The sequence below is a fragment of the Camelus bactrianus genome, chromosome 19 (genome assembly GCF_048773025.1).
Source record: "Camelus bactrianus isolate YW-2024 breed Bactrian camel chromosome 19, ASM4877302v1, whole genome shotgun sequence".
NCBI lineage: Eukaryota > Metazoa > Chordata > Mammalia > Artiodactyla > Camelidae > Camelus > Camelus bactrianus.
The window spans coordinates 18360978-18387945 of record NC_133557.1 but is presented as its reverse complement, the minus strand read 5'-3'; the positions used below and the strand labels follow the sequence as shown (position 1 = coordinate 18387945).

Genomic DNA, 26968 nt, shown 5'->3' with positions numbered 1-26968 from the left:
TCCACATAGGGACCCCCTCCAGCAGCACCTTCAAATCCAACCACCTGGGTTTAATTGCATTTTTCAACTACACTATCCACAGCTACTTGGATTATCAGATAGCTGTTTGTTGGAGAATTGCCTTAACACATTTGCATATGAAATGCTTAACCTCAACTTGCTGGTCTGAATGAATGATTACAGAAATAGTTATTACTTGTTCACACAAACTGACTCTGACGAAAACATTCACAAGTATTCAGTGCCTTTGAAACTTCAGGATGTATTTTCTTTGTTCTAAACAGACATTATGTATCCATTAAGCTGTAATTATTCCCCCTCCCCCATTTTCTGGTGTATTAGAAAGGAAGCAGATTTCTTTCCTTTTTTTTTTTTTAAATACATGATAAATAGAAGGCTTTCCATGATAGTATGAATAATGTTGAATGATATGTTTGCTACCCTGGCTGTTGGTAAATTGTTATGTTTATGATTGACTTAATGATTATTAGTTTTCATGATACTTCTGGTAAAACTCTGTTTCTCATCCACATCTATTTTCTTAGTTTATGGTGCATTGTGTCTTTTGACATTTTTGTGTCCCTTGCCCTTTTATTGTGCTCGGACAGCTAAATTTCATCCTTCTGAACTTTTAAATCAAGCCTTGTCCAGGAGAGCTATAATAGAGGTATATGTAGGGTCAGCAGTGCAGGAATAACTGGTCTCTAGGCTTTAGTGAAAGCCATAGAGAGAAGTGCATTTAAGTAATTTAGTGAAGGACCATGGCTGGACTAGGCAGTGTGGATTTCAGGAACGGCTTCACCTGAGCAAAAACTTGGAAGCAAGGAAGTCTGGAGTGTGTGTTAGTTTCCTATTGCTGCTATAACAGCAATTTCTGGAGGTCAGAAGTCCTAAGTAGGTTTTACTGGGCTAACACTGAGGTGTCAGCAGGGCTTTACAGAGGCTCTGGAGGATGGGGGGACCCTCTTCTGTATTTTCTAGTTTCTGGAGGCCACTTGCATTTCTTTGTTCATGGCTCCTTCCTCCATCTTCAAGGCCAGCAGCATAGCATCATCAAATCCCTCTCTGATTCTGCCTCTTCTGCCTCTCTTATCCAGAATACTCCTCCTATCTTAAGGTCATCTTATTTGCAATTGTAATTCCATCTGTAACCTTCATTCCCCTTTGCCGCGTAAGGTAGCATTGTCACAGGTCCCAGAGATTAGAAAGTGGACATCTTTGGGAAGCCATTACTGTACTTACCATAGAGAGAATAAGGGCTTCATTGGGGGAGAGCCTTCATATACAAGGCAGGAGATGGAGGCCTCCAGACATCCTCATGAAAGACTCTGGACTTTATAGATAAACAGATTTACCACTTTCTACCTCTGTGTAGCTTTGGGCAAAAAAAACCTCTCTCCCTTCCTCAATGTTCCTTGCTTTAAAACAGGCATAGCATGGCGCCACCTCATTGGGATGCTGAGAGATGCTTTGGTCATTGCCTGGCACATAACAAAGTTCTCAATAACCATCAATGACATTAAACATGTTAAATTGCATTGGGCCCATTGTCACCTGCTGCTGGCCATTTGTTATAAAATTAACATTTATTGAGTCAGGTCCAGTGTTTCATGTAATACTCACTGAAAACAGACCAACAACAAAACTTGGATGGATAGCTTTCAGTATCCCATTTTATAGATGAGGACCCTGAGGTCCAGGGAGTTTTATTAAGTTGCTCAGTCATGCAACTAAGAGATGCCACAAGCGGGACTGAAACCCCGTTTTCTTGACTGCAGATCCAGGATTCGTTCCAGGCCGCCACAGCTGCCTTGGCTCCAGGCAGCAGTTGGGTCCCTGCTGCTATCCGCTCCCTTCACGTAGGTGCTGGCGCTGGAAGCTGGCGGGGCCCCCTGTCTGCAGGGACGACTCTGAGCTCTCGGAGCTCTGGGCCCTCGGCTGCCAGTCGCTGAGCACACTCATGTAATCTTAATGAACAATGTGCAAAGCCATTAAAAACTCAATTAGGGCTTTCTTTTTACTGCCGACGTGAGGAAATGCAATCCTGAGGTGCTCATGTGTAAACACAATAGCCACCATCTGCTACGGAGAAGCGTTTCGCCTCCAAAAAGGGGATCTATGTTGCAGACACATCAATGACGGGGCTCTTATCAAGGCATTATTATGCACAAAGGGGGAAAAATGCAAAATTTATGGCCAGCCAGAGAGTGCTTCCTGGTTTAATTCCACAGTTTTTGGTACTGTGTATAATAACTGTGAGGAAGCTAATGCTGTTTTATGTTCCTTATCAAGCCAATGGATTTTGTGGGGGGACAGGGGGAGAAGGGAAGAGAATGTATTTACAGTCTTTCTCTTTCTTGTTTCTGACTGATCTGAGCACAATGACTGGCTCATTTTTGATCTTCAGGAAATTGACAGCCCCGGGATGGTATTAATTAAGCCAACCTGTTGATCAAAGAGGGTCCCACTGAGCTCTGATGTATGAGGGCTTTCATTCCTGAACAATCTCTACAACGGCAGGCCTGTGCTCAGCTCAGAGATACAGCTTTCTTCCTTTCTGGAGGGTGGAGCAAGACCTCTGTAAGGTGGACTAGGTGTGCATGGGGGCTACAGATGGCTGGATCCCACCCTTCCCGAAGACTCTGCACTTGCATTGCTGCATGCCATGGCTTCCTGCCTCTGTGCCTTTGCACATGCTGTTTGCGCTACTTGAAATGCCCTCCCGGGTTACCACCAAGCCCATTTCCATGGAAGGGATCCTGACTGGGAAAGAGAAGAGGCGCACACATTCTGATGTGTGGAGTTTAGCTGTATACCTACCACCTAGTGTCTCTTTACATCTGCTGACCTACACTAGATTTATGTGCAGACAGTATCCCTGGGGCAGGAGCATCAGGAGGGAAAAAAATAGAGCCCTGTGCAGTTAGGATATGAAAATCCTGGAGGGAGACTGTTGCAGGGAGTAACTGACTGCAGGGCGGGGATGGAGGAGGAAATCCAACACAAAGGATGATGCCACATGGAATTAAGAGTTGAACTGTAGGGGGCAGTGGTGCCAGGTAAGCATTGACCCTGGTGGAGGAGGGGAAACTCCATATGAGTTTGCAGAAGGAGCTGCCTCTTGAACCTTGTTGACTGTGGGCCCAAAGCAGTTTCGTTATATGTCCTCTGAGTGTGTCCCAGGGCAGAAAGACATTAACAAGGACCCACCCAATCGCTAAGACATCACTAGTGATGGCAAGGGCATATGAGGGATCTGCACCTGGAAGTGCAGTGAGGACAAGAGGATTGGCATCATTAATTAGGGTGTCTTGGTGAATTTTGGAAACACTAGTGAGTATCGCTCAGAGCTGCAGTTCCTACAGGTACAGGAAAGGGCTTAAAGCTGATCAGATTCCATTATCAGGGTTCATAATATGCTCAGTGGTTGGTGAGATTTCACTTCTAGTCGTTCTTCAAGTTCTAGCTCAGCTTAGTCCAGTCCTGGAAGATGTCCCGACCCACCCTGGCTGAGTTTAATCACACTGCTTCTCTGCCTTGTACTCATGACTCTGCTCTGCTCTAGCAAGACTGGTTGCTGCTCGAGCTACTGTGATTGCAGCTCGGCTGCCCTCTCTGCACAGTCTCAGCTTCACTGAGCCCTGGTTTACCGAGTCACTAGTTTCTGGTTCAGAAATTGGAATGGGGTGGACCTGCTCAGTAGAACCGAAACTGTGTGCCTGAGTCTTAGCTGCAGAGGAGGCTGGTCTTTTCCATTTCCACAGAGGAAAATAGGCTTTTCTTAAAAAATTGGTGGTGGGAGTGAGGTTCCCCCAAACACAGGAAGGGAGTTCAGATGTCGAGTGTCCAAACCACAGGGCAAGTTTCTGCTCCAAGTCATCAGTCTGATCAGCTTGGAGGATGACCTGAGAGCAGCCACATGCCGTGGTGGGGGACACCTGAGGAGCAACAGGTGACACGATTACTGGCTGCACTGACCAGCTGCCCTGATGAGTTTCCACTGCTGAAAGGTGGATCCCCCCCATCTCTAGCCACAAAACCTTTTCTTTTTTCTGTCCAGGTTGGGAGCCAAATGATCTAACTGCTCATTTTGCTTTTTATACCATACTTCCCTCCTAAGACTTTCATGGTGACAGGATCTGATACTGCAAGGAACCTTCTACACCCACACAGGAGCACTCAGATTCCCTGGGACACCTGCTGTTTAGAGAGTGTGCTGCTGGCATCTGATTGGGTCTGTCATCCTTATAGCTCTGGATCAGTAGCTTGGGAGTACATCTGTGGTCATAGTACCCCAAACATTTGGAAAGGTGCATGTGTTACCTTTCATGACAAAAGGGACTTTGCACATGTGATTTAATAAAGGATCTTGCAGTGGGGAGATTATTCTGGACTGTCTGGCTGGACCTGTTGTATAGGGTCCTTCTAAGACAGAGACAGGAAGGTCAAAGTCAGAAAAAGATGTACCTGTGGAACTAGAAGTGGGAGTGATGCCCTTTGAAGATGGAGGAGGGGCCCATGGGCCAAGGAATGCTGGCAGCCACTAAAAACTGCACAAGATAAGAAAATGGTCCTTCAGAAGGAAAGCAGGCCTGCAATACCTTGATTTCAGACTTCCGACCTCCAGAACCAGAAGAGAATAAGTTTGTGTTGTGTTAAGCCACTGAGTTTGTGGTCATTAGTTACAGCAGCGATCAGACACTAATCCAAGTTCTAAATCTCTGTCCCCAAGCCTCCACCTGCTTGACTGCCAGGCCTCTGTCTGCTCTCCTAAGGTTCCCCCCAGTCACTCATGAGAATCCTTGGGCATCTCGTGAGTGCACGAGTATAGGTCAGTCGCCTGTGTTGCCCCTTTCTGGACTCCTCTTGGAAACCCACTGCCTGCATGGTGTAGAAAGAGACCCCCACCACGGATGGTGCTGTGGGAGCCCTTCCCAGTGTCACAGTACCCCTCCCCTCTCGTGGGGTGTGCCAGATGCAGGTGCTGCTGGCCTCCCCCACCCTTCCGCATCGCCGGGGGTTACTCTCTTACACTCTGTCACTTGGACTCCAAGGCCACGCTGCCATTCTCCCAGCCTCACTAGAACATTCCTGAGCAGGGCTCCATCCTGCTGTTCCCTTCTGGCCTGACCCATCCCTCCTTTGTGGGTAGGCTGGGTGGGGTGGGCAGTCATCATTTTCTTTCTTCTGTCTTTTTTTTTTTTTTTTTTTTTCAATTTTCTTGTTTATCTCTCTGAGCCTTGCACCCAAACACATACCTTTCTGTCTAGTCTACAGGCCAGAGGATGCGTATCAAGTCACAGAGATCGACATTAGGGGGCAGGGGGTGGTGTTATGCTAACTGAACCCAACTCTGGCCCCCCTGAGGCACAAAGTGTCTTAGTGAAGGTCCAGGATGTTTCTTTCCCTTCTCAAGGATTTATTCTTGGAGTCCGTTCTTTTCATTCTCATCTTTCTGATTCTTTTTACCAAAGGACACTGCTCTTAATGACATCCCTATCTGGAGCATCTTGCAGCCTTGCTTAGTAAATACTGTTTCTCATGTTATCTCCTTAAATAAAGGGACTAGGAGGAAGCAGAGGCTCTACGGGGAAGCCAGCATAATAATGATAATGCTAGTTGCAGAAATAAGCTTCAAAATTTCAGTGGCTTAATAACCCAATAGTAGTTTATTCCTTGTTTAATTAAAGTCCAAAATGAGTGTTCCCAGTAGGTGGGTGGCCTTCCTCGTGGTCATGGTCATTCAGGGCACTGGACTCCTTTTGTTGTGGCTTTGTTGTCACTTAGGCTCCTAGAATCCCTTACTTTCAGCTGGTAGATGGGAAAAGGACAATGGAGCAGTGATTCTAGAACCTTAATGTACATCCAAATTACTTGGGGATCTTTTTGTTTTTTTGGGGTTTTTTGGTGCTCATGACACACTGGGTATCATGCCTTTTGCCACAGTAGTGATCTTAATAAAATGCAAATTCAGATTCAGTAGACCTGGGGTGGGGCCCCCAGAGTCTGCATTTCTTAGCAGCTCCCCGGTGATGCTGAGATTGCCAGTCCGAGAATCATCCTTTAAAGAATGATATAAAGGAGGATGGAACAATGAGGGTCAGGAGAGGTAGTAGGGGTGGTCAGCTTTCAGGCACCAGGCTTGGAAGTGGCACACTTCATACGCAGGTCCTGTTGGCTGGAGCCCAGACACATGGTCCCATCAAACTATGAAAGGAGGCTGGGGAGCATGGTCCAGCCATGTGCCCAGAACAGAGAGGACAAGTTTGCTAATCGACCAGCAGTTTCTGCTGCGTGGAGACTTGATGGAGGACCAAGCACCTTCACCAGCTCCTACCTTCAGGGAAATGGTATCATCTCTATTAACAGTCATGGGGACAGCAAGATGGAAGGGATTCCTAGACTTGCTGTCTAGGAATGGACGTTAAATGGACGTTAAATGGCTGGGTGGATGGACGTTAAATGGCTCCACCTCCTCAGTGAGCCTGCTTCACCAGCAGAGCTGGGATGCAAAGCGATGGGAACCTGAGCTGGTGGAAGAGAAATTTTCTCAACTTTCTGCTGTGGACAGAAGAAGCCTGGTGTGAACTGGCAGGAGGCTAGAAGCTTAAATGTCCATGGGGCATCCTAGGGTTCTGAGTGGAGAAAGCCAGACACTGCCTGCTTCACAGGCTGCCTTCCCTACCTGTAGATGTGCTCCCCTTCTGTGGCCAGGGGCTTGTGGGTCTTGTGGGTCATCACTCCTCTGTCCCAGGGAGACCTTCTGGAAGCCTGTGGGGTGTAGGTCAGCAAACAGATACGGACATGGATGCTGACTTCTCTCTGCACCTCAGTTTCCCCCCTGCAGTGGTTCCTTCCTTGCTGCCTTAGTGGGAGGTTATGATGACTGGAGATAACACCTGACAAGGGACAGCTCTCCATGTGCCCTGGCCTTCCTGCCTGGCCATAAACTAGGAAGCTTTACCCTCTTGGAAACACAAGGAAGATACGACTTTTGCTTCACCTGCAGTGGCTCCTACCCCAGGGGGTGGGTGAGTTTTCTGATTGGTGGGATGTCCAAAGTCTGATTCGTGTTTCTGTCCTTATCACCTTGCTTCTTGCCGGCTCAGTCTGGGGTAAGCCCTAGGAATCTGGGTGGAGTCAGAAGGAAAGAGTCCTTGATCATCTAGCTGCTGTGCATGCTGGTTCAGGGGAGAATACGAGCCTCAAGTTCAAGTTGCTTTCTCTAATCCAGCTTTGTAAATAGTAAAGTCGAGATTTTGAACACAAACACACTCTCTCTCCTGTGTCTATTTTTAAATTTGTTCTGAACCGAAAAGAGACAAGCTATGAATGACTGGTACCCTCTAGAACCCCAACATGATATGAATTGCCCAGCACGTATTATCTGGCAGCTGTTAGTCTTTTTGGTATTAGGGTGAAAGAATGAGGCTACTTACAGCTATTGAAGTGGCTCATCTTGGTTGAGGATAAGGAGTCTTAAGGTTTCATTCTGATTGAAGATTTTAGTGGCTAAAATAAGATTTCAAAGCAACAGTGGTTTTCTAGGTGTGAATATTCATTCCAGAATCACTTGAGTGTTTTATGATGCAGTTTATTTCATAGAATCATAAGACTCTTTAAGTCACAGAGTTCAGCCTTCACAGTTGATTGTGAAATTTCCTTAGTCATCTCCTCAATTTGTCCAGGCTCTGTTTAACCACCTGCAGTGATGGGGAATGCACTGTGTCTCTCCAGCAGTCCATCCCATTTTGAATCCTTTCTGCTTGTTAAGAGGTCCTTTGAACTGAAATGTGCCTCCTGGTGGTTTCTTGCCTAAGTCGGCTCTCTCAGGCGACCTTCATCAATTAGCTATTGCCACAGTAATGGTGCCTAACAAACCAAGAGGGAACTCTGTGCCAAACAGCAGTGAGCATTTATCTTCCTGTTCCTGGGTCTGAGCAGCCAGAGTGGACTGGCTGATCCAGGTTGGGCTTGTTGGCCATGTGGCTGTGTTTCCAGCTGCCTGGGTAGCATGGCTTGTTTCTTCACTGTCCATTGAGCTCAGTTCTCTTCCACATGCATCTGTTTTTCATCCCAGGCTGAAAGGGCAGTGGCTACTGGGGGCACATTCTTCTCATGGAAGGTGGCTGTAGTGCCAGAGGGCAAGCCCGACAAGCAGGCACATTTCAAGCCTCATTCTGTTGGCATCCTTTTGACCAAAGCAAATGGTGCCCAAAGTCGTGGGATGGGGACACATCCTGTGCCTCTTTTGGGAGGGACTGCCTAGACAAAAGCTAAGGGCATAGATCCTAGGAAGGGTGAAGAACTAGAAGCAACCATTTAATCAGACAAAGTAACTCCAAAGAGGCTCACCTCCTTTCTAGGAGACAGCCTTTTCTAATGCTTGCAAATAACAGTCATGTTGTTTGCAAATAGTGAAAATAGCATAAATTGTGAGGTTGGAGATCATCTGGGTGTCATCCCTCCCTGTCTGAGTGGCCCAGAGTGAGTCACTCAGTCTTTAAATAAAATGAAAACCCTCCATCTCCCAGAGTCATTTTGAAGATTCAATAGAATACTTCATAAATGAGATACTCAGCATCACACTGGTACTCCTTACGTGCTTAGCAAGTATGACTTACCCTCCATTTCATCTTTCGGTTGGTTCTCTCATTTCTTGAAGGTCTTCTTTGCTGACTTGAGTATGCTGTACTTTTCACATGCCTTCCTCTGATAGATTCCTGATACTAATGCAGGGCTCCAGGTGGAATATGTTAGAACAGCACGTGGGTGTTGTAAAGTTCCTGCTTCCACTGAGACAACCCAAGCTTGAATGAAGTTATATTTCACCTCATTTCACCCATGGAGGTTGCAGTTAACTAAATTCCTGGGTTTTTATTCCATGCTTCCTGTAGGAGCTACTGGTTTTTAATGTGTTTTTTTTTTTCCCTGTAAATGTTTGTGGAATGTTTACTTTGTAGAAATGCTCCATGCATGTATGTTCCTGTCTCTTAATTCTTAAAACTGCCTTGGTGAGTAGGATTTTTCACTCCCAGCTACAGAACAGGATACTCAAGTTGAGAGAGGAAATGTGGCTTCCTCAGGATGAACAAGACCCTCCTAGAGAGACTTGATTTCCGGCCACTGTGTTTATGTGTATGACTGATTTTCAGAAGAATGTTCTTTCTCTCTCCTTGTCTCTGCGTCCCGCCCCCTTTGTGGGTCTCCAGGATCCTTTATGATGGTGAACAGCTCCGGGAGGGCTTCTGGCCAGAAGGCCCACCTTCTCCTGCCGACTCTGAAGGAGAATGACACCCACTGCATCGATTTCCACTACTACTTCTCCAGCCGTGACAGGTCCAGCCCGGGGGCCTTGAATGTCTATGTGAAGGTGAATGGCGGGCCCCAGGGGAACCCCGTCTGGAACGTGTCCGGAGTCGTCACTGAGGGCTGGGTGAAGGCAGAGCTTGCCATCAGCACCTTCTGGCCACATTTCTACCAGGTATGGCATTTTACCATAGTTTGATTTTTTTTTTCTAAGTAGTTATAAATCTATATACCTCTTGCCCTGATTAGAGTTTAGGTCTAGAAAGGACTTCGTTTACTTACTCGCTTGTTCACCTTGTGTTTACGGAGCTGATCCTAGCTAGACCTGGTGGATGCAGAGGTGAGCCAATCCAGGAGACTGACTGATATATAGATAAACACTTACAGTATAGGGGGATGCATGTGGATTTGACAAGATGCTGGAGGAACCTAGAGATTGAAATTATAAAATAATTATAAGAATTATAAAATACAAATTATATAAAATTCTAAAATAATTTCTTACAACAGTTGGATTAGGGAGATACTATTAATATGCCTGTTTTATAGATGAAAAAACTGAGGTTCAGAGAAATGAGGTAACTAGTTAGATATTGTGCCTGAGGAAGAGGGTGTTTGAGGGTGAGACAATAAGGATGGTTTCTAAGAGGAGATGACAGGTGAGTCTTAAAGGATGAATAAATAGTTATTGAAAATGGCAGGGAAAGGCATTTGAGTTGAAAAGGTAGTGCATGCCATGGACTGGAGGAGTGAGTGAGAGATTTTGGCAGAGTCTGGAAACTCTAGGTTGTTTCCAGGTAGGTTGAAAAGGAGATATGGGGGGGGCTAAGCCTACAGGGATGAGTCGGTCATGGGGGGCCAGGATGAGGAGATTAAATTTATTCTCTAGTCTGGAGTGGTGCTACTCAAACTATCTGTGATGAAAGACAAGCTTTTTCTCAACTGATTATGAACCAGTACTTTTACAGACTGCAGTAAAAATGCCACAGCAACACCAAATTGCTCTAACAGTTTCTTAACGCCTTTTATCTCGTTGTGGCCTGATAACACAAACACTGTATAGGATGCCACCAGCCCACAGAGCACACTTTGAGGGACAGCTCCATGTCATCTCGGCCTGGGACTGTTGAAAGTTTTTCTTTTCTTTTTTTAAACTCAAATTACAATTTATATATCGTAGAACCCCCTTGTTTTAAGTATGCAATCCAGTGATTTTTAGTAAATCTGTTGAGTGGCACAACCATTACCATAAGCTAGCTTTAGAACATTTTCGTCACCCCAGTAAGATCCCTTGTGCCTATGTGCAGTTAAACCCCTTTCCCGCTGTTGAAAGGCTTTGAGTAAGAAAGTGACACAGTCAGATCTGCATCGTGGAGAAGTTTCTCTGGGGTCTGAAGCAGGAGATGAACCTGAGGGTGGCAAGGTGAGGGGTCAGGAGATTCTTAGGTATCCTTCACTTCAGCATCCATGGCATATAGTTCTTTCAGATGTGCTGTGAAAGCAGCTGTAGACAACATATAAATGAATGGACATGGCTGTGTTCCAGATAAAACTTAATGGTACAAAATCAGGTGATGGACCAGATTTGGCCTCTAGGCCACAGTTTGCTGAACTCTGATGTAGGTGATAAAGCTGAGGTCCAGAAATGGACAGTGAAGTTCAAAACCACACAGCAAATCATTGGCAAAGCTGGGGCCAGAGCCCTGATGCCCTGGTCCTAAAATTCCCCCTCTGTTTCACTCGTATAAATGTCAAGTGTCTCTATAAGCCCATGGGTCCCCTCAGGGAGGCCTTAGGGTTCCATTTGGAAACTCCCTACCTAGAGGCTGGTGCAGATGGGGCCAGAGGTGCAAGTATGAAGAACAAGAGAAGTGGCCCAGGAGAGGGACAGACCTACTGATGGCCACGCTCTTTGACGGGGTGTAGAGGGAAGAGAGGGCATTTCCTAGGCACCTCCTCTGCCCCAGCTCTGTGGTAAGCATGTTGCCTCTCATTTATCTGGTAGTAGCTCCTGTGTTGTGCAGCAGCATGTCCTGGATAGGGGATATTATTGGTAAATTGAGGTCCCATAATCCCACCTGGGTCCTCTGACTCCAGTTTCTTGCTTTTAGAGAAAAAAAATCATGCCCATTCTGAGACTCTTCTGCTCACTAGCTGTGTAATGTTGGATTCTATTCCACCACCATCCTGAATCACAGCTCTCTGGTTTGTAGAATGGAGAGGCCAGTGGGTACGATGAAGCGTTTGTCTGTGGATTAAATGAGATAGTATCATATCAGGTAACACACACCAGGCTTGCCACGGGCCTCGGCAATTGTTGGAAGGGAGGGAGGAGGAAGAGAGGGAAGAACAGATGAAGAGGATGGAGGAAGAAGGCCTTCTTTAAAGAAACACTGCTGTGATTGTGTTCTGAGCGGGCCCTGTGATAGTAGCCTGGTCTGGGACAATGTTCTGATCCCCAGCTTGCTGGCCACGACAGTGTCATTACATACATTATGTTTCCTCTGCTCTGAGCTTTGTGGTGAAAAATCCACTAATGTGCTGAAAGCAACAGTTGAGAAGAGACGCACATACAGCCGCTAATGGATAGTCCCATGGCCGCACACACAGTGAAACACCCTCAGGTGCACACACACCAGCCTGCTGCTTCCAGACTCACCGCACACCCAGGGACAGCCACCTACATCTACATCTGAGGAGAGAAAATGGGGCATATCAGGAGGGTCAAAGATACTTGCAAAATGCTTTTGAAAATTCACCGCCCCCAAGCTCTGGTTTTGCACGTCTGATTCGATAGACTCAGTACCATTTTGGTTTTCAGCAGTGCTGGGCTTCAGACCCTGATGGCTTATGTATTCATTTAATAAAATCATATTTCACAGTGGCCCTGTAATAAACAGGGAAATTTCATCTTTCTTATCAGTGGGCTTTCTAGCAGCAGACCTTCAGCAGGGCCACCCACCCCCACGCCTGCCTCCACTCGGGAGGACAGGGCTCATCCAGTGTGACTGCAATCATGATTCAGATGGCTGCCTCCTTCCAGGTGACAGTAAGTCTATTTCACATTTCTAATGATTCTGAACTTTTCTGTCCTAATATTAAAAAAAAAACAACAAGAACTTTAATTAATTTTGCAGCCACTTGCTTTCTGTTCTCCATCACCTGCCTTGGTGAAATTACCTTTTATTCAGCATTTCTAAGTGCTATGGAGAACCCTGAAATTTCAGACTCCCCTGACTTGGACTCAGCTGGACTCGAAGCCCAGTCTTTCTCAGGAATTCGTCTGGCATCTGGTGCTCTGTGGATTTGGTAACTTCATGCACCATCCAGGAGGGTGCCTCACAGGGAGTAGCTCCCTCTACCTCCCTTCTCTCTTACCCACCCACACCTTCCCCGCTCAGCAGCAAACCCCCCTCCTTGTCTTACACAGGCCTCCTTGGGCTGGTGTGGGAAAGGGAAAAGAGTGTCTATTAATTTCACTTCAGGCAGTCTTCCCCCATGATAATGTATATGGTCTTCCTCCGAAGAGGAGTTCTGGAGAGCCAACATTGTTCTATCTCTTATCTTTTGAGAAAATGTTTGCAGCCCCTTGAAGTTTGTGCTGTATACATTTCTCTGCTTGAGGACTGCAAAAGTGGGCATAAAATGCCAGGTGTCTTACACCATGTCCTGACATACCCACACCCTCCCCCAGACAGGCACACAACCTACTTTTTGGAGGGGTTATGGGTGACTCATCTCTGAGCCTCCCTTGAGAGACTACTTCCTGGTTTTGCCCAGCAGCTCCCACTCTGGGAGAAGCTGGCACCTTTCTGTGCAAACTTCATCCCCTCAATACCAGGAGGCCTCTAAGGGTGTAGGGGCTGGGGAATGTGTGGTTGATAGTAGGAACACATGGCCTCCTTGGGGTTGAAGGATGTCCTGCAGGGAAGTTGGGGTTCTCAGCCCAGGCTTTCTGCTCCAGTCCCTGCACCTCAGTGTCCTCACCTCTGTAGACTGATATGGAATATCACTGAGAGCCGTCTTCTGTGTCCCCTCCACCCCTGCCTCCCTGCCCTCTGTGAACAGACAGTTCTAGAGCAGCCTCCACAATTTTTCACTCATTCCTCTGGCTCTTCTTCCATTCCTGGCTTTCATTCCTCAGGGGCCTTGGTTTGAGTTTCCTTCTGAGCATGCTCGGCTTGAGGATGACCATTCTCCCTCGCCTCGGAACACCGGGCAGGTCTTTCTATCACAAAGGTCTTGACATCACCCTGTCCCTTTGTGGTGCCTGTACCCAGGAACGGGAGCTGGCTAGTACCAGGTAGAGTCTTCCTGACCAGGGTCCCCACGCCAGAAGCAGATTGATGGAGTGATCATCTCCACCCAAAGCTGCAGATGTTTCCTGGGGCACATTCCGACCTGAAGAGAGGATGCCAGTGATCCACGTTCCCCAGAACTTTGTCGGCTGGGAACCTGGCCCTGGGGGCTGAACTGCAGCTCTGGCAGCTGCTTTTCCTGAACCCTACAAGATGAAGCTCTGTTCTGTTCTTCCGTGTCTTTGAGAGGGCTTCCTACTTTTTCATCAGCAGTGAGAATTCTGGGGTGGGGGAGCCCTCACATCTCTCCTGATGTTTGAATGTCTCTGGCCATGCTGCTTTCCTGTGTGCTGCCCCGTGATAATTTGCATTGCCAGGATCTTGTTCAGAACAAGAAAGCACGCAGCATGGATAAGGAAGTGATTTCTAGAGGCTGACCCAGCCAGCTTACTCCCAGTACCCATTGCTTCTCCATGGCTGAGACCTGCCACCCCATAATCTTTTGAGGGCAGGGTCTAGCCACCATGGGGGATCTCCCTCTTCAGTGCCTGGCTTTGTGCTCCCCGGGGTTGGTGCTTGTCCCTGGAAGCTTGGATGTGGGTCTGCAAGTCAGCCCCATTGCAAGAGCTGAGTGTTCAGGGGACGTGCGTCAGCAGGCGAGTCCAAGCCCATTCACCACGGGCCTGCCTGCCTTTTCTTTCCTTTCTAGGGAGGAATGGTGGCCTCCTTGGCACGGTTTCTGATATCCCCAGCCTTGTGTCTGTGCTGTAGCTCTTGACTCTTCTGGCACTGAACTGAAGGTTCTATCTCATGGCAGTTTGCATGACTTTTGTTTTTTTTTTTTCATCTTAACTCTGGAGTTGCGTGCCCAGAACAGGACCCTCTTGGCTCCTGTAGGTTTTGTGAGCATTCTGCTCGGAGCAGCCTGGCAATGATGGGGAGGATATTCCCCATATGTTCTGGGAGGTATGTTATTCTCAGCTGCATCCAGGGCCTGCCTTTTGTTAGAAACATACCGTGGACCTTAATTCTAATGTCTTGTGAGTCTGGAGCCTTCATCAAGGATTCTGTGGGCTGTTAGGGTCTCCTTCACCCAGGCTTCTGTACTCTCTTCCCACCACCTCCCCCAGCTTCCATGGCTCCTGCAACCACATGTGTCTCTTAATGTCCACATACCTCTGCATGAACCCAAAGCCCAGCCTCTATCAGTTTCTGCCTGTCATCACTCACATCAAAGAGTCTATTGAACTTCAGTGGAAACTTGGAGTGGGCAGCACAAAGGACAGTTCCACTGGGCAGTCCACTGCTTTCTCCCTCTCCCACCATTTCCTCATATTTTCCCTCTCCACTCCCCCATCCGTCTCCCCAGAATAAGGGCAGTAATAACAGGAACATTTATTGGTATCTTACTATGTGTGTTATAAGTATTTTACAGCTGTTCATTCATTTCATGAAAAACCAGAACCTTCTTCCCCTTGTTTCTTATACAATATTACTCTCTCATATTTGAGAAACCGAAGTCTCACCTATCCCAGCGCTTTTCATAAAAAAAAATTCCTGAGAGGAATTCTGATGAATAAAAGATTGTCTGTCTCATTAGAAAATTGTTATTTCTGCAAAAGAAAGGAGAGAGATCAGTGAAGAAATGTCTGTTTCACTGTCACGCATCCATCCTCTCACGACCAGCCTTGGGTTCCTTCACGGAGTGTTTGTTAATAATTACAATATAGGTTAGATACTGGGTGATGATGTGACAAACAGAGTGTTACAGGAGCTTAATAGAGTTGAACTTTGATTAACCGGGGGAAAAAAAAAACAGTCAGAACTCTGCCCAACCACGTGCTTTGACGCAGTGAGAGTTGGACTGCTTTTCATTAACGTCTGGGAGTGGATGTCGTCCTGGACTGTGAACCGGGAGACCAGGGCCTCAGTCCTACATCCACCTCTGGCTTCCTTACTGAGCTTTGGTGATTCAGCTGGTCCCCCCTCTCAGGGCTGCTGAGAGGCTAGATTGAGACCACCTACTAATAAAAGGTTAATATGGCTGGCCTTTATTATCGTGGTTATAGGTCTCTGTTTTCATTATCATTCAGTCTTAGTTGATGAGGTGTCCGCCCTGGTCAATAATGATACGTACCTCCCCTGGTCTCCTGATCCCAGCTGACTCCTGCCTCCTCTGGAACCTTATTCCATTCATTCCTCATCCCCTTGTATTTTATGCTGTTTCCCTGACTCATTCCTCTCTACCTAAAACCAAGTTCCAGTCCCCGCCGTCCTATGAAATCCTTTATTGGGCTTTCAGCACTTGGCCTCGGGCCCTAGTCCTGTTTGACCTGTGCACTCTGTCTTCCAAGGTGACCTCATCTAGTTCTATAGCTTTAAACGACATTTAGATGCCAAATCTGCCACATTTGTAATTCTGGTCCTAGATCACCCATGAGCTTCAGAATATGATGCCAGCTTCTTACTCAGTATATCCAATAAGATGGTTAATTGGCATCTCAGAATTAACATGGCCAAGAGAAATCTTGACGTAGCCCTGCGGGCTTGCCCATGCACACATGTTCATCTTCCCAATGTCAATAAATAACACCATAATCAGCCTAGAATCTTAGGCCTTCAGTTGAAGAGTTATCATTGCAATTTTTCTTTTCTTCACTCCTCCCCTCTTAATTTGACAGCAGTTATTTTCATCTCTCCCTTGAAGATGCCTCTCAAACCATCAACATCTTTATTCTTCAGAGCCACCACCTTTGTCCAAGCCTCACTCATCTTTTGATTGGGTCACTGCTGTAGCCAACGGATAGGTCTGTTTGTTTCATTCTTGCTCAGGTGTACCCCCTCCTAGTCAATTTCTACAGAATAGCCAAAATGATCTTTTTAGAGTGTCAATTAGAGTATGTCACTTTGCTGCTTCAATTTGTTCAGTAACAGAAGAAAATGTGAGCTCCCTACTAAGTCTTGTAGGCCTTCATGTGATCTGACCTGAAGCTAACATTCCAGGCTTGCCTCATGCCTCACTGTATCCCAGCCACACCAGGGTCTCATTCTCGTGTTCCCAGGTCATCCCCGAGCTCTTTCCTGACTCATGGCCTTTGCACGTTCCACCACCTCTTCCTTGATTTGCCAGTTTCATCCTCCTGGTCTCCTCTTAATTATCCCTTCCTTAGAGGTCTCTCCTGAACACTCTAGGTAGACTCTCTCCCTCTTATTTACTCTTCATCACAACATTCTGTTTATTTCCTTCATAACACCAGTCACAAAATGAATTTAATTTTCTACATTTATTTAATTTCCATTGCCATTCACAAAATGTAAAGTTTATCAGGGCTAGGAACCTAATTCTTGTTCACTTTTATAGCCCCAGCATGTGCCTCAGGGCTTCGTACAGAGAAGGGTCTCTGTAGATATTGAATGAATCTGTGAGTAAATGAATGAAGACACTGCTCCTGTTTCCAATAGGTTTAGAGTTTAGAGAATGAAATAATTGATGAAGTGATTACAAGATGGCGTGATAGATGCTCTAGTGGAGTTGGACAGTGTACATGACACAGTGATAGTGTAACAGGCAGAGAGATAGGAAAATGTAATGCACATTAAAGCATTTAATTTTTATTGTCAATATGAAGTAGCTCATTTTTATTGCAGAAATTTTGGAAAATCCAGAAAAGTATAAAGAAAATATTCATCCATCATAATCTCCCTAGTGTCGTTAAGAAAATTGCATTCATAAATCATTACCAATTCTACTTCATCTTTTATGAGTTACCTGCTGAGCTCACTTGCCAATTTTTCTTCAGGAGAGTTTACTTATTTTGTTGATTCTCAAGAATTCTTTACACAAAACAGGATATTTAGCTGTTAGCTGGCGTGTGTGTTGAAGATACTGTTTTCAACTTGCCATTTGACTTCTAATTTTGTTTCATTTAGACTTTTGTTAACATGCAAAACATATTTTGACATTATAGTTATTATGTATTTAAGAAATACACAATATTTCAACTTACAGAAATTGATTTTTAAGCTTTTGTCATCAATGTATTGCTTTAGTGAATTTGGTTAGAAAATGTATAGCTCCAAACCTGTAGAGTTCCTTCTTTGAAGGATTTATTGAAGTTACGCTTTAGCCTATTATGTGATCTTTGTAGAAACAGTCCATGAGCATTTGAAAAGAAAATTTCTGTTAACATATATCTAGTAAATGCATTATCATTCATGTTAGATACATACTTGATAGTTAAATTTTTTCCATTTGATTGATTAGAGTCTAAGATGTGTTAAAGTCTTCAGTTGTTGGGTTTTTTTTCCTTTTCCCATCATTTTCTCCTTTTAAGTCTCTTGACTCATGCATCTTTTTTATATGACGATTTTAGTCCACTTAATGGTTTTATAGTTCTTTTTGGTTTAAGTCCTACTTTGATGCTTTTGCAACATTTTTGCAATTTTGTGTTTATTTGCATTTTCCTATTGTCTTTGTTCAACTTGTTTTTAAGGTCACTGAGTCCTTCTGTATTAGGTGTTTATCTTACAGCATACGATTAGACTTTGTTTAGAGAGTCTGAGCGCTTTTCTCTATTTTAACCTATTGATGTTTCTTGTCACATTAGAAATATTTCTTTTATTATTTTTATTACGCAATTTGAATGTTTTTGTGTTATTTCTTTTAAATGTGTTTTCTGTGTTCATTGTATTTTATTTTTAATTTTTCCTATGGACTTTGCTTTTGGTTTCCATTGAATTATTAGAAATATAATTAAATAGATAATTCCTTATGGAAAGATATTCTGTTGACTTCCCCTCCTGCAGGATGAGGCAGATATCACACTTTTATTTCTGCAAACTTTTCCCCTACCCTCTGTACAATTTGCTTGTTAAATCTTGCCGAAGGACCCTGCTGTCTTAGTAAACTCCTCTTCTAGAGTGGTTGTCATGCTGGTGTCAGCTCCTCTGTGTTTGATGTGACTGTCTGTCCCCAAGTTACTTTACGTAATTCCCCGGCAGCCACATGTTGCCTTAGTGATAGATCTTACCACCCAAGGAAACTGCCTTTTCATAGCCATCACCACCTTTTCCTCCAGTTCCCTGTTCATTTGTTACAACTGTTCAAGCTCTGGGCCTCACTGACACCACTGGCCTCTGAATATCCTAGCCTGGAGTGACCACGTGGACCATAAAAAGTTTCCACATGGAGGCTTTCCTGTTGGTCTCATCACCCACCTTCCAGTCCATCCACAGGCTTAAACTGAGGAGTAAAAGACAGGAGAGAGAGGGTCCATTTGGTTGGCTGTTGAGATGGTGGAAATGAAAAGCAATGAAGATTTGAAGCAGAGTAGTGCTGTTAATATCCAACTGGTTTTGACCTGCAAAATGGTTGCTTCCTGTGGTTCAACTTAATAGCAGAGATGGGAAGACATGGGCAGACATGAGAAATACTAAGAAGACAGAGTCAAAAAGGAAATGAATGTGAGGAGTGAAGCAGATGGAGAAGCCCAGGCAGCTGTCTGCATCCCAGTTTTCAGTGACTGGGTGGGCCATAGTACAACCCACTGAGGTCTGTATTTCGGGAAGGAGGCCCTTTGGGCAGTGAGGGAGACAGTCTGGTAGGGAAGCTATTCAGATCTGTTGCATCCTATTGTGTGGGAGGACTTATGTGATATCTAGGTGGAATTACAGATCTGTGAACTGGGTAAGTGAGACCCATGTTCAGGTGAGGGGTCTAGAGTGGAGATCGGGGCTTGGGAATGATCAGTGAATTGATAGCCGTCGAAGGAAGAGTGTTTGCAGTTAAAAAAAAATGAGTAGAGGAAGCCCACTTTTGAAGGGTTATGTATGGGGCTTATTTTCAAGAGGTGTTATTAATTTAGACGGACTATTCCTTGGGGGTGTAGAATCATATCAAGGTAAACCTCACCTGACTTATGGTGGCTTTACCCTCACCCTTCATAAGAAAGTTGGGATATTGGGAAATAATTCTTCTAATTATAGCTTCACTTGAAACAATTATTAAATAGGTGCAGATTAGGGTTTCCAGCCATGTTTGGGTGGTTTTCCCTCCATCCAAGTGTTATTTCTGAAAACCATTAGAAATGTGTCATGTGGCTGATTCTTCTTTTGCTAGTCCCCAGAGTGTGGCCTTTTTACTTTGTTTTGAAAATCCAAGTCTATTGCCAGAGTAGCTTCTTAGCCTAACATAAGACCGCCTTCAGTAGTTCTGTTGGGAAGCTGAGACAGAAAGGGTTTGGGGGCTGGGCAGCTTCCTGTGATAAATGCCTGCAACCACGTCTGCAAAACTGACTCCTGCCTTGTGTGTTGCAGGTGATATTTGAATCCGTCTCGTTGAAGGGTCATCCTGGCTACATCGCTGTGGACGAGGTCCGGGTGCTTGCCCATCCATGCAGTAAGTCTCTTCCCTCCTCCTAACGCAGCCTTGCTGCACGCCAGACTGGGTAGCTTGGAGGCTGCAATCCCCCCCTATTCATTCAGCTCACAAACATCTCTCTCTCTTTTTCTTAATCCTTCAAAAAACACTTACATACTCAATGCAATCAGTCCTGAATAAATCCATAATTTTGCCGGCCTGTTCAACAGGCAGCACCTACAGGAATCTGCAGAGAGTGGCAAAACATCTTCGTTTGAATCTCTCTGCATTATTAAGGGAGTCTAAAGTCCTGATTGTTTATTAGTGGGATTCAGACCACTGAAGTGGAAGAATTAGAGGGCTTTGGGTAGAATCTTGTGCAATTGTCTCAAAAAAAGAACAACGCCAAAACACTGAGCAAATTAGCACACTGTTCACTCAAAGGGAAAAGTACCCCAAAGCTATTAATTCTTTAAAAGCAATTTTAAATACCCTCATCAACTCTCTAGGTGCAGGGAGAGACTTCTCTCAGTGGTTAGTACTTATGGTACAGTGGGAGGAATTCTCAAAGACATTCTGCTCCATGCCCATCCAATTTCCCATCCAAGTTCTCTCTTTTTGCTGTATTTAGTCTAAGATATTTGAATGTGTTGGAGCAAAAAGCTGTGGTTCCCAGGATCACTGAATCTCAGAGGGGACAATCCCTGGGTGTGGGTCATTGAGAGAGCATTGTATCTAGTGATACTTGGTGGGGGGATTTTAATCAAAGGGATGTGCATAGCGATTATGGCAGCCTCTGGGAGGGCTAGCTAGATTGCCAGCCCCATTAGATTGTTAGTGTCTGCAGACTGGAGATTCCCATTAGTTTCTTGGCAGCCATCTGACCCCTAGGTAACTCCTAGTAGGGCTCTCTCTGCTTCTCTTTACAGCCACGAGTCGTGCTAAGGGCTGTAGTGCAGTTTGCTCTTCCCTCAGAGATGCCATGTGTCTTATCCTTACATGCCTTTCATTTCTCCCATTTTGGGACTATTCTCATTTCTTCCCCAACCATGTTGCTTTAATTGAAATGGTTCTTTCTAGTTCTGCTGCAGTGAATTTGTCAGAGCCTCAAACATTACTTCCTCCGCCTGGCACTACAGTGGCATTGTTTGACTCATTGTCTTCGAGCACCTTCTCTGGAGGGATTTGGGGACAGTTCCAAGGGGTTTTGGCAAGACAATATTTTGGATAACTGTGTTTGGTATCTATGCAAGAGAAACCTCCTTTCTAGCATCTCAGGAATGCTGAGATCCAATTAGACGCTCCACTACCCTGGCTTAAGGTTTATACCCGTGAAGTTACTTCCTAAGTCTGGGATTTTTCAGATGGGTCTGTCCATTCAGTAATGCCTGGAAAATGTCTTACTGAACCAGGCTTCATGTGAAGAGGGCCGCAGAAATTTCCCAGCTTTGCAGGGTTTATGCATATGAGTCTCTCTTACCAGAATTAAGTCTTCATCTCCCTTGAACTCTAATTCAAAAAGATATGCGCTCCCCAGAGTTCACAGCAGCACTGTTTGCAATATCCAAGACATGGAAACAACCTAAATGCCCATGAACAGGTGACTAGATAAAGAAGCTGTGGTACATTTGTACAATGGAATACTACTCCATAAAAAGAATAAAATAATGCCATTTGGAGTCACATGGTTGGACCTGGAGATTGTCATTCTAAGTGAAGTAAGCCAGAAAGAGAAAGAAAACTACCATATGAGATCCCTTATGTGTGGAATCTTTAAAAAAAAAAAAAAAGACACAAATGAACTTATTTACAAAACAGAAACAGAGTCACAGACAGAAAACAAACTTACGGTTATCAGAGGGGAAAGGAGGTGGGGAAGGATAAATTGGGAATTCTAAATTTGCAGATACTAACCACAATATATAAAATAGATAAACAACAAGTTTCTACTATATAGCACAGGGAACTGTATTCAATATCTTATAGTAACCTATGATGAAAAAGAATATGAAAAGGAATATATATGTGTATATGTATAACTAATATATTATGCTCTACCCCAGAAACTGATACAACATTGTAAACTGACTATATATACTTCAATAAAAAAATAAATTAAAAAGTCTTCCCCTCCCTTGACTTGTGGAAATCAGCACCTGCTGCCCTTTGGAGAGTGACCTTTGACCTCAGACTATGTCAGGAGATGTCTTTCCTGCATGTGGTGCACTTAACCTCACACGCCCCACCCTGCACAACCACCGGTTTTGAGGCAGCCTGTCTGAGACAAGCCGCCAGCCTTCCCCAGGTCCTGCGTTCACCCCTTCCTTGTAGAGGACACTCATCTTTGCTGCATCCTGCTGCTCACTCTGCGCTTGTCGCGTGCACTGGGTCTTTCTCGAAGGTGACATTGGCTCTTCCTGAAAGAAACTGGCCTGGTACTCGCTCCTGGGATACCAGAACTCCGTACTGGGATTTTCTACCTCTGCCATGACACCCCTGTCTCAGACTCAACTCTGCCTTGACTCTACACACTCTCCGTGGTTTGCCCTTGCAGCCACATGCTTCCTTATCTCAGATAAATCTCCGTGGGAGAGGGTTCTCTGGGGGGCATCTGAATGCCTTTCCATCCCCAAAGCCTCATGGCTCATCTTGGAATCCTTGGAATCCTTCTCCCACTGGGGCTGCTTCTGACTTTAGGATTCTTCTGATGGCTTTATACTCCCCCCCCTGAGGAGTGTGGATTACATGGTTATGGAGTTTCTAAGAGCCAGTTACCCAGAAAATGGGCCATGGGACATAACTCAGCAAGACGTGACCTTAGCTGTGTTCTTGTGACACGTGCTTCAGCTGAGTTCAACCTCGGTGCTTAGGTGGCTTAAGCTTAAACTTCCTAGAAATCAAAATGTGAGAATTCTGTGGTAGTGGCTGGAATTGGAAAAATTCCATTTAACTCTGTACACAAGTACTGGTGGTACATACAGCCCTCAGATCTGTCCATAGCTTACGAGTTATGAGGAGTTGACCAGGGCCTGGCAAAGGCTCCTTCCCAAGGCCCTCTGTTATTCCACATCCCCTCCAGGGTTTTATTCATGCTTGTTTTCTTTTTTAACTGAAATGTAGTTAGTTTACAATGTTGTGTCAATTTTTGGTGTACAGGATAATGTTTCAGTCATACACATACATACATATATTCCTTTTCATATTCTTTTTCACTACAAGATACTGACTGTAGTTCCCTGTGCTATACAGTAGAAACTTGTTTATCTATTTCATATATAGATAGTTAGTATCTGCAATCTTCAAACCCCCAATTTATCCCTTCCCACCCCCTTTACCCCCTGGTAACCGTAAGTTTGTTCTGTACGTCTGTGAGTTTGTTTCTGTTTTCTAAATAAGTTCATTTGTGTCTTTTTTTTTTTTTTTTAAGATTCCATGTGTAAGCGATATCATATGGTATTTTTCTTTCCATATCTTGGCTATTGTAAATAGTGTTTCCATGTCTTGGCTATTGTAAATAGTGCTGCTGTGAACATTGGGGTGCATGTGTCTTTTTGAATTATATTTTTCTCTGAATATCTGCCCAGGAGTGGGATTGCTGGATCATATGTTAAGTTTATTTTTTCATTTTTTTTTAAGGAACCTCCATACTGTCCTCCATAGTGGCTGCACCAATTTACATTTCCACCAACAGTGTAGGAGGGCTCCTTTTTCTCTACACCCTCTCCAGCATTTATTATTTGTAGACTTTTTAAGGATGGCCATTCTGACTGGTGTGAGGTGATCCATCACTGTAGTTTTGATTTGTGTTTCTCTAACAGTGAGCAGTGATGAGCAGCTTTTCATGTGCCTGTTGGCCATCTGGATGTCTTCTTCAGAGAGATGTCTGTTTAGGTCCTCTGCCCAATTCATGCTTTCTTTCAACAAGTCATTTACTGAGCATCAGCTATATGTCAGGAACCTCTGCTGGACATTGAGGATACTTAAGTGACCAGGATAGGTTGGGTCTTTGTCACACATGGTGTGTACTAAGCAGAGGGACAGAGGGGGGAAAGACTAAGTAACTGATGTTACATAAGTCATTAATATGATTTCAGATGGTGATAAGTGTTGTGAATATAATAAATGTGAGAGCTGTTTAGGTAGAGTGGTCAGGAGAGATGTCTTGGAAGATGTGACCTGAATGAAGACCTGAGTCCTAGCAGGAGGTCACTGTGTAACGATTCGAGGAAGCAGAGTTCCAGACAGAGGAAACAGCAAGTGCAATGGCCCTGCAGTGAGAATTGGCTTGACGCTGCCAGAGTGTCCTGAGCATCGGAGACACAGACACAGTGGGGAGTGGTTTCTGGGTGAAAGGGAAGCAGGGCCCTGAGCGTCTTCGTGAGTGGTCTGGGTTTTAGTCCAAGTGTGGGGAAGCACCCCTTGGGGGGGTTTATGCTGGGGAACGATGTGATCTCTTTTAATTGTTAAAGGATCACGTTGGCTGTTCTGTAGGGGATGTGAGTTTGAAGGGGAAGAGAGAAGTCAGGAGACATATTAGGAAGAACGTTCTGGAGTCATGCAAGAGCTGGCAGTGTCTGGACCAGGGGTGGAGGGGCATCATTTCATTACTCAACACGTTTGCTGAGCGGGTCCTCCATGCCAGGCGCTCGTCTGGGTTTATGGGAGTGAGTAAGTCAGGTTTATTCTTTGCCCTCATGGGCTTCCACTGAAGTGAAAGAGACTAAAAATAAAACAAATGATCAGGTAATCCTATGACCTATAACAGATGGTAGTATTAGTCAGCTAAGGCTGCCAAATTGAGATATGTAGACTGAGTGGCTTAAACAGAACTTGATTTTTTCTCAGTTCTGGGGGCTTCAAATCCAAGATGAAGGTTTGGTTTTTCCCAAGGCCTCTCTCCTTGGCTTGCAGGCGCCCACCTTCTCACTTTGCCCTTATGAGGTCTTTCTCCTGTGCACGTGTGCCCTTGATGCGTCTGTGTGTCCAGATTTTCTCTTCGTTAAATGATACCAGTCATACTGGATTAGAGCCCACCCTACGCACCTCACTTTAACGTGATCACCTCTTCACAGGCCCTATCTCCAAACACAGTTACAGTCTGAGGTGTTGAGTGTTAGGGCTTCAACATAGGAATTCTGGGGAGACACGGTTCAGCCCATAACAGATGGCAAACAGTGCTGTGAAGAAACGTAGAGCATAGAAAGGGAGAGAGAAGTGGTAGACAGATCAAAGGTCAGTTTAGGAGGCAGCCGACTGCTCCTGTGTGATGGGTTAGAGAAGGACCCAGAGGCATCAGAAACGGTGCGCTAATGGGCGGTGCAGGCTGAGGTGGTGTGATTCTGGGGGAGGGGGGAGGTTGAATAGAAGTGCTGTGGTCTGAAGTACTGACTGTGCTTGGGTCCTGGTGGTGCTCATGTGGTTCCAAGTCACGCAACTGACTAGTGCTTTTTGAACCATCCTTTGGACTGACAACGCTTCCCCACCCCAACCCCAGCCTTCATGCTTTTATGACTTCACTCACAGATGGTTGAAAATTTAACTATATTAAAAAATATGCATTCTCTTTAGGTCCTCAGGCTTTGTAATTCTCCACTCCAGCTCTCTGAAACATTTTTTTTTAAACTAACATATGGTCAGAGTTTATCAATAAGCAATTCCACTGAATATTCCAAAAGTTCCGGGGAGGTTAGGGCCCTATTGGCAGTTGTATTCTCGATCAATTTGGGCTGAAGTGATGACTTTGAACACTTGCCTCGAAGCTTCCAAAAAACAGTGACCGGAAGATAGGCGTGATACTCCAAGGAAATTATTTCCTCTTACAAGCTGAAGCCTCTTGTCCATATTTTATAGCCCGTTTAACATTTTTGTGTTTTTCTGCAAGGACTTTGGCCGTAGTTACCTTTTGCTGCCATTTTTCAGCGTCAGCCATTAGCAGGGCCAGTGCAGTCATGGCTGTGGACGATAAATGTCAGCACAATTTTCCACTTGGTTTCAAAGTTTCTAGCTCCTAGGTTGACTTTTAGAATTTTTTAAACTTTTTTTTTTTCCCATCACAACCTTGCGGGGCCCTGGCACTGAGCCCATGGAGTGTCTGCAGCACGTTTTTAATATATGTACTTCACTTTGTCCTCAATTGTGTGGCTTCCTACTGAGCACTGTCAGGTTCAGAGAGGGAGATAAAGGGCACAATAATATGTCTTCAGATGCTGCACTGACATCTGCAGGAGTTTAAATGTCACCAATATCAAGGCATTTTGCCCAAATGCACAGGCAGGTTTCTGTTCACCCTGTTCAGCAGGGTCCCATTTGGGGGGCGCTGAGTCTCAGTCGGGAGTGAGTGTAGAATGCTTAAAACCACGAGCTGGTGGCTGGTCTGGGCCCCGGGGTCCATGGTGTTTGGCCAGAGGTTGGTGAGTTGAAGCTGGTGGGATGATTTTTTTCCCCAGACTGTAGATGCTGGGGGGAAATAACATTTGAGACAGCACAGGGCTCGGGAATGGACTAGAGTAGGGGGATGGGAGGAGGATCAGGGAGGCCAGGAGCTCAGAGAAGTGGACCAAACAGGCCCCCAACATAAGGAGGATCCCTAGAGAGAGCTATCTGTCATGAGCTGGGGATGAAGCCACAGCTCAGAGAGTGAGGGTGTGGGGACAGATTGCTCAGCAGGACGAGGGTGGTCTGGATAGTTTCCTGCGTCCAGAACCACGATCTAGGGCTAGCATTCACTGATGCCTCAGTGTGATGCCTGGAAGGGTGGGGCATCCCTGAGCTTGTCATTTCAGACCGGGCAAGACTGGCCAGTGGAAGTTATTCCACAAGGACTGTGTAGCAGAGACCACACACTAGAAGAGCCTGCCGGCAGGCATGTTTTGTTAAGACTTCATGGTGTTTTAATACATTCAGTCAGGATTGTAGAATGAAAGCTTTCACCTAAAACCTGGATTTGTTACTTGTCTTGGAAAATCAGATGTTTGTCTCCCCTAAGCACAGCACTGTCACATGA

At 45.2% G+C, this 26968-nt stretch overlaps 1 protein-coding gene across 10 annotated transcripts in view; it reads left to right on the top strand.

Moving 5' to 3' along the window:
* The window catches only part of PTPRT (protein tyrosine phosphatase receptor type T), a 944743-nt gene that overhangs the window by 319820 nt on the left and 597955 nt on the right, over positions 1 to 26968 (top strand). For all 10 annotated transcript variants that reach the window (XR_012500633.1, XR_012500634.1, XR_012500631.1 and 7 more), the window contains exons 3-4: positions 9213 to 9484; positions 19923 to 20004. Coding sequence is in view for 5 of the 10 variants with exons in the window: in XM_074347294.1 (XP_074203395.1) it covers positions 9213 to 9484; positions 19923 to 20004 (354 nt within the window). In the remaining 5 variants the exon portion in view is untranslated. The remainder of the gene's footprint in view (positions 1 to 9212; positions 9485 to 19922; positions 20005 to 26968) is intronic.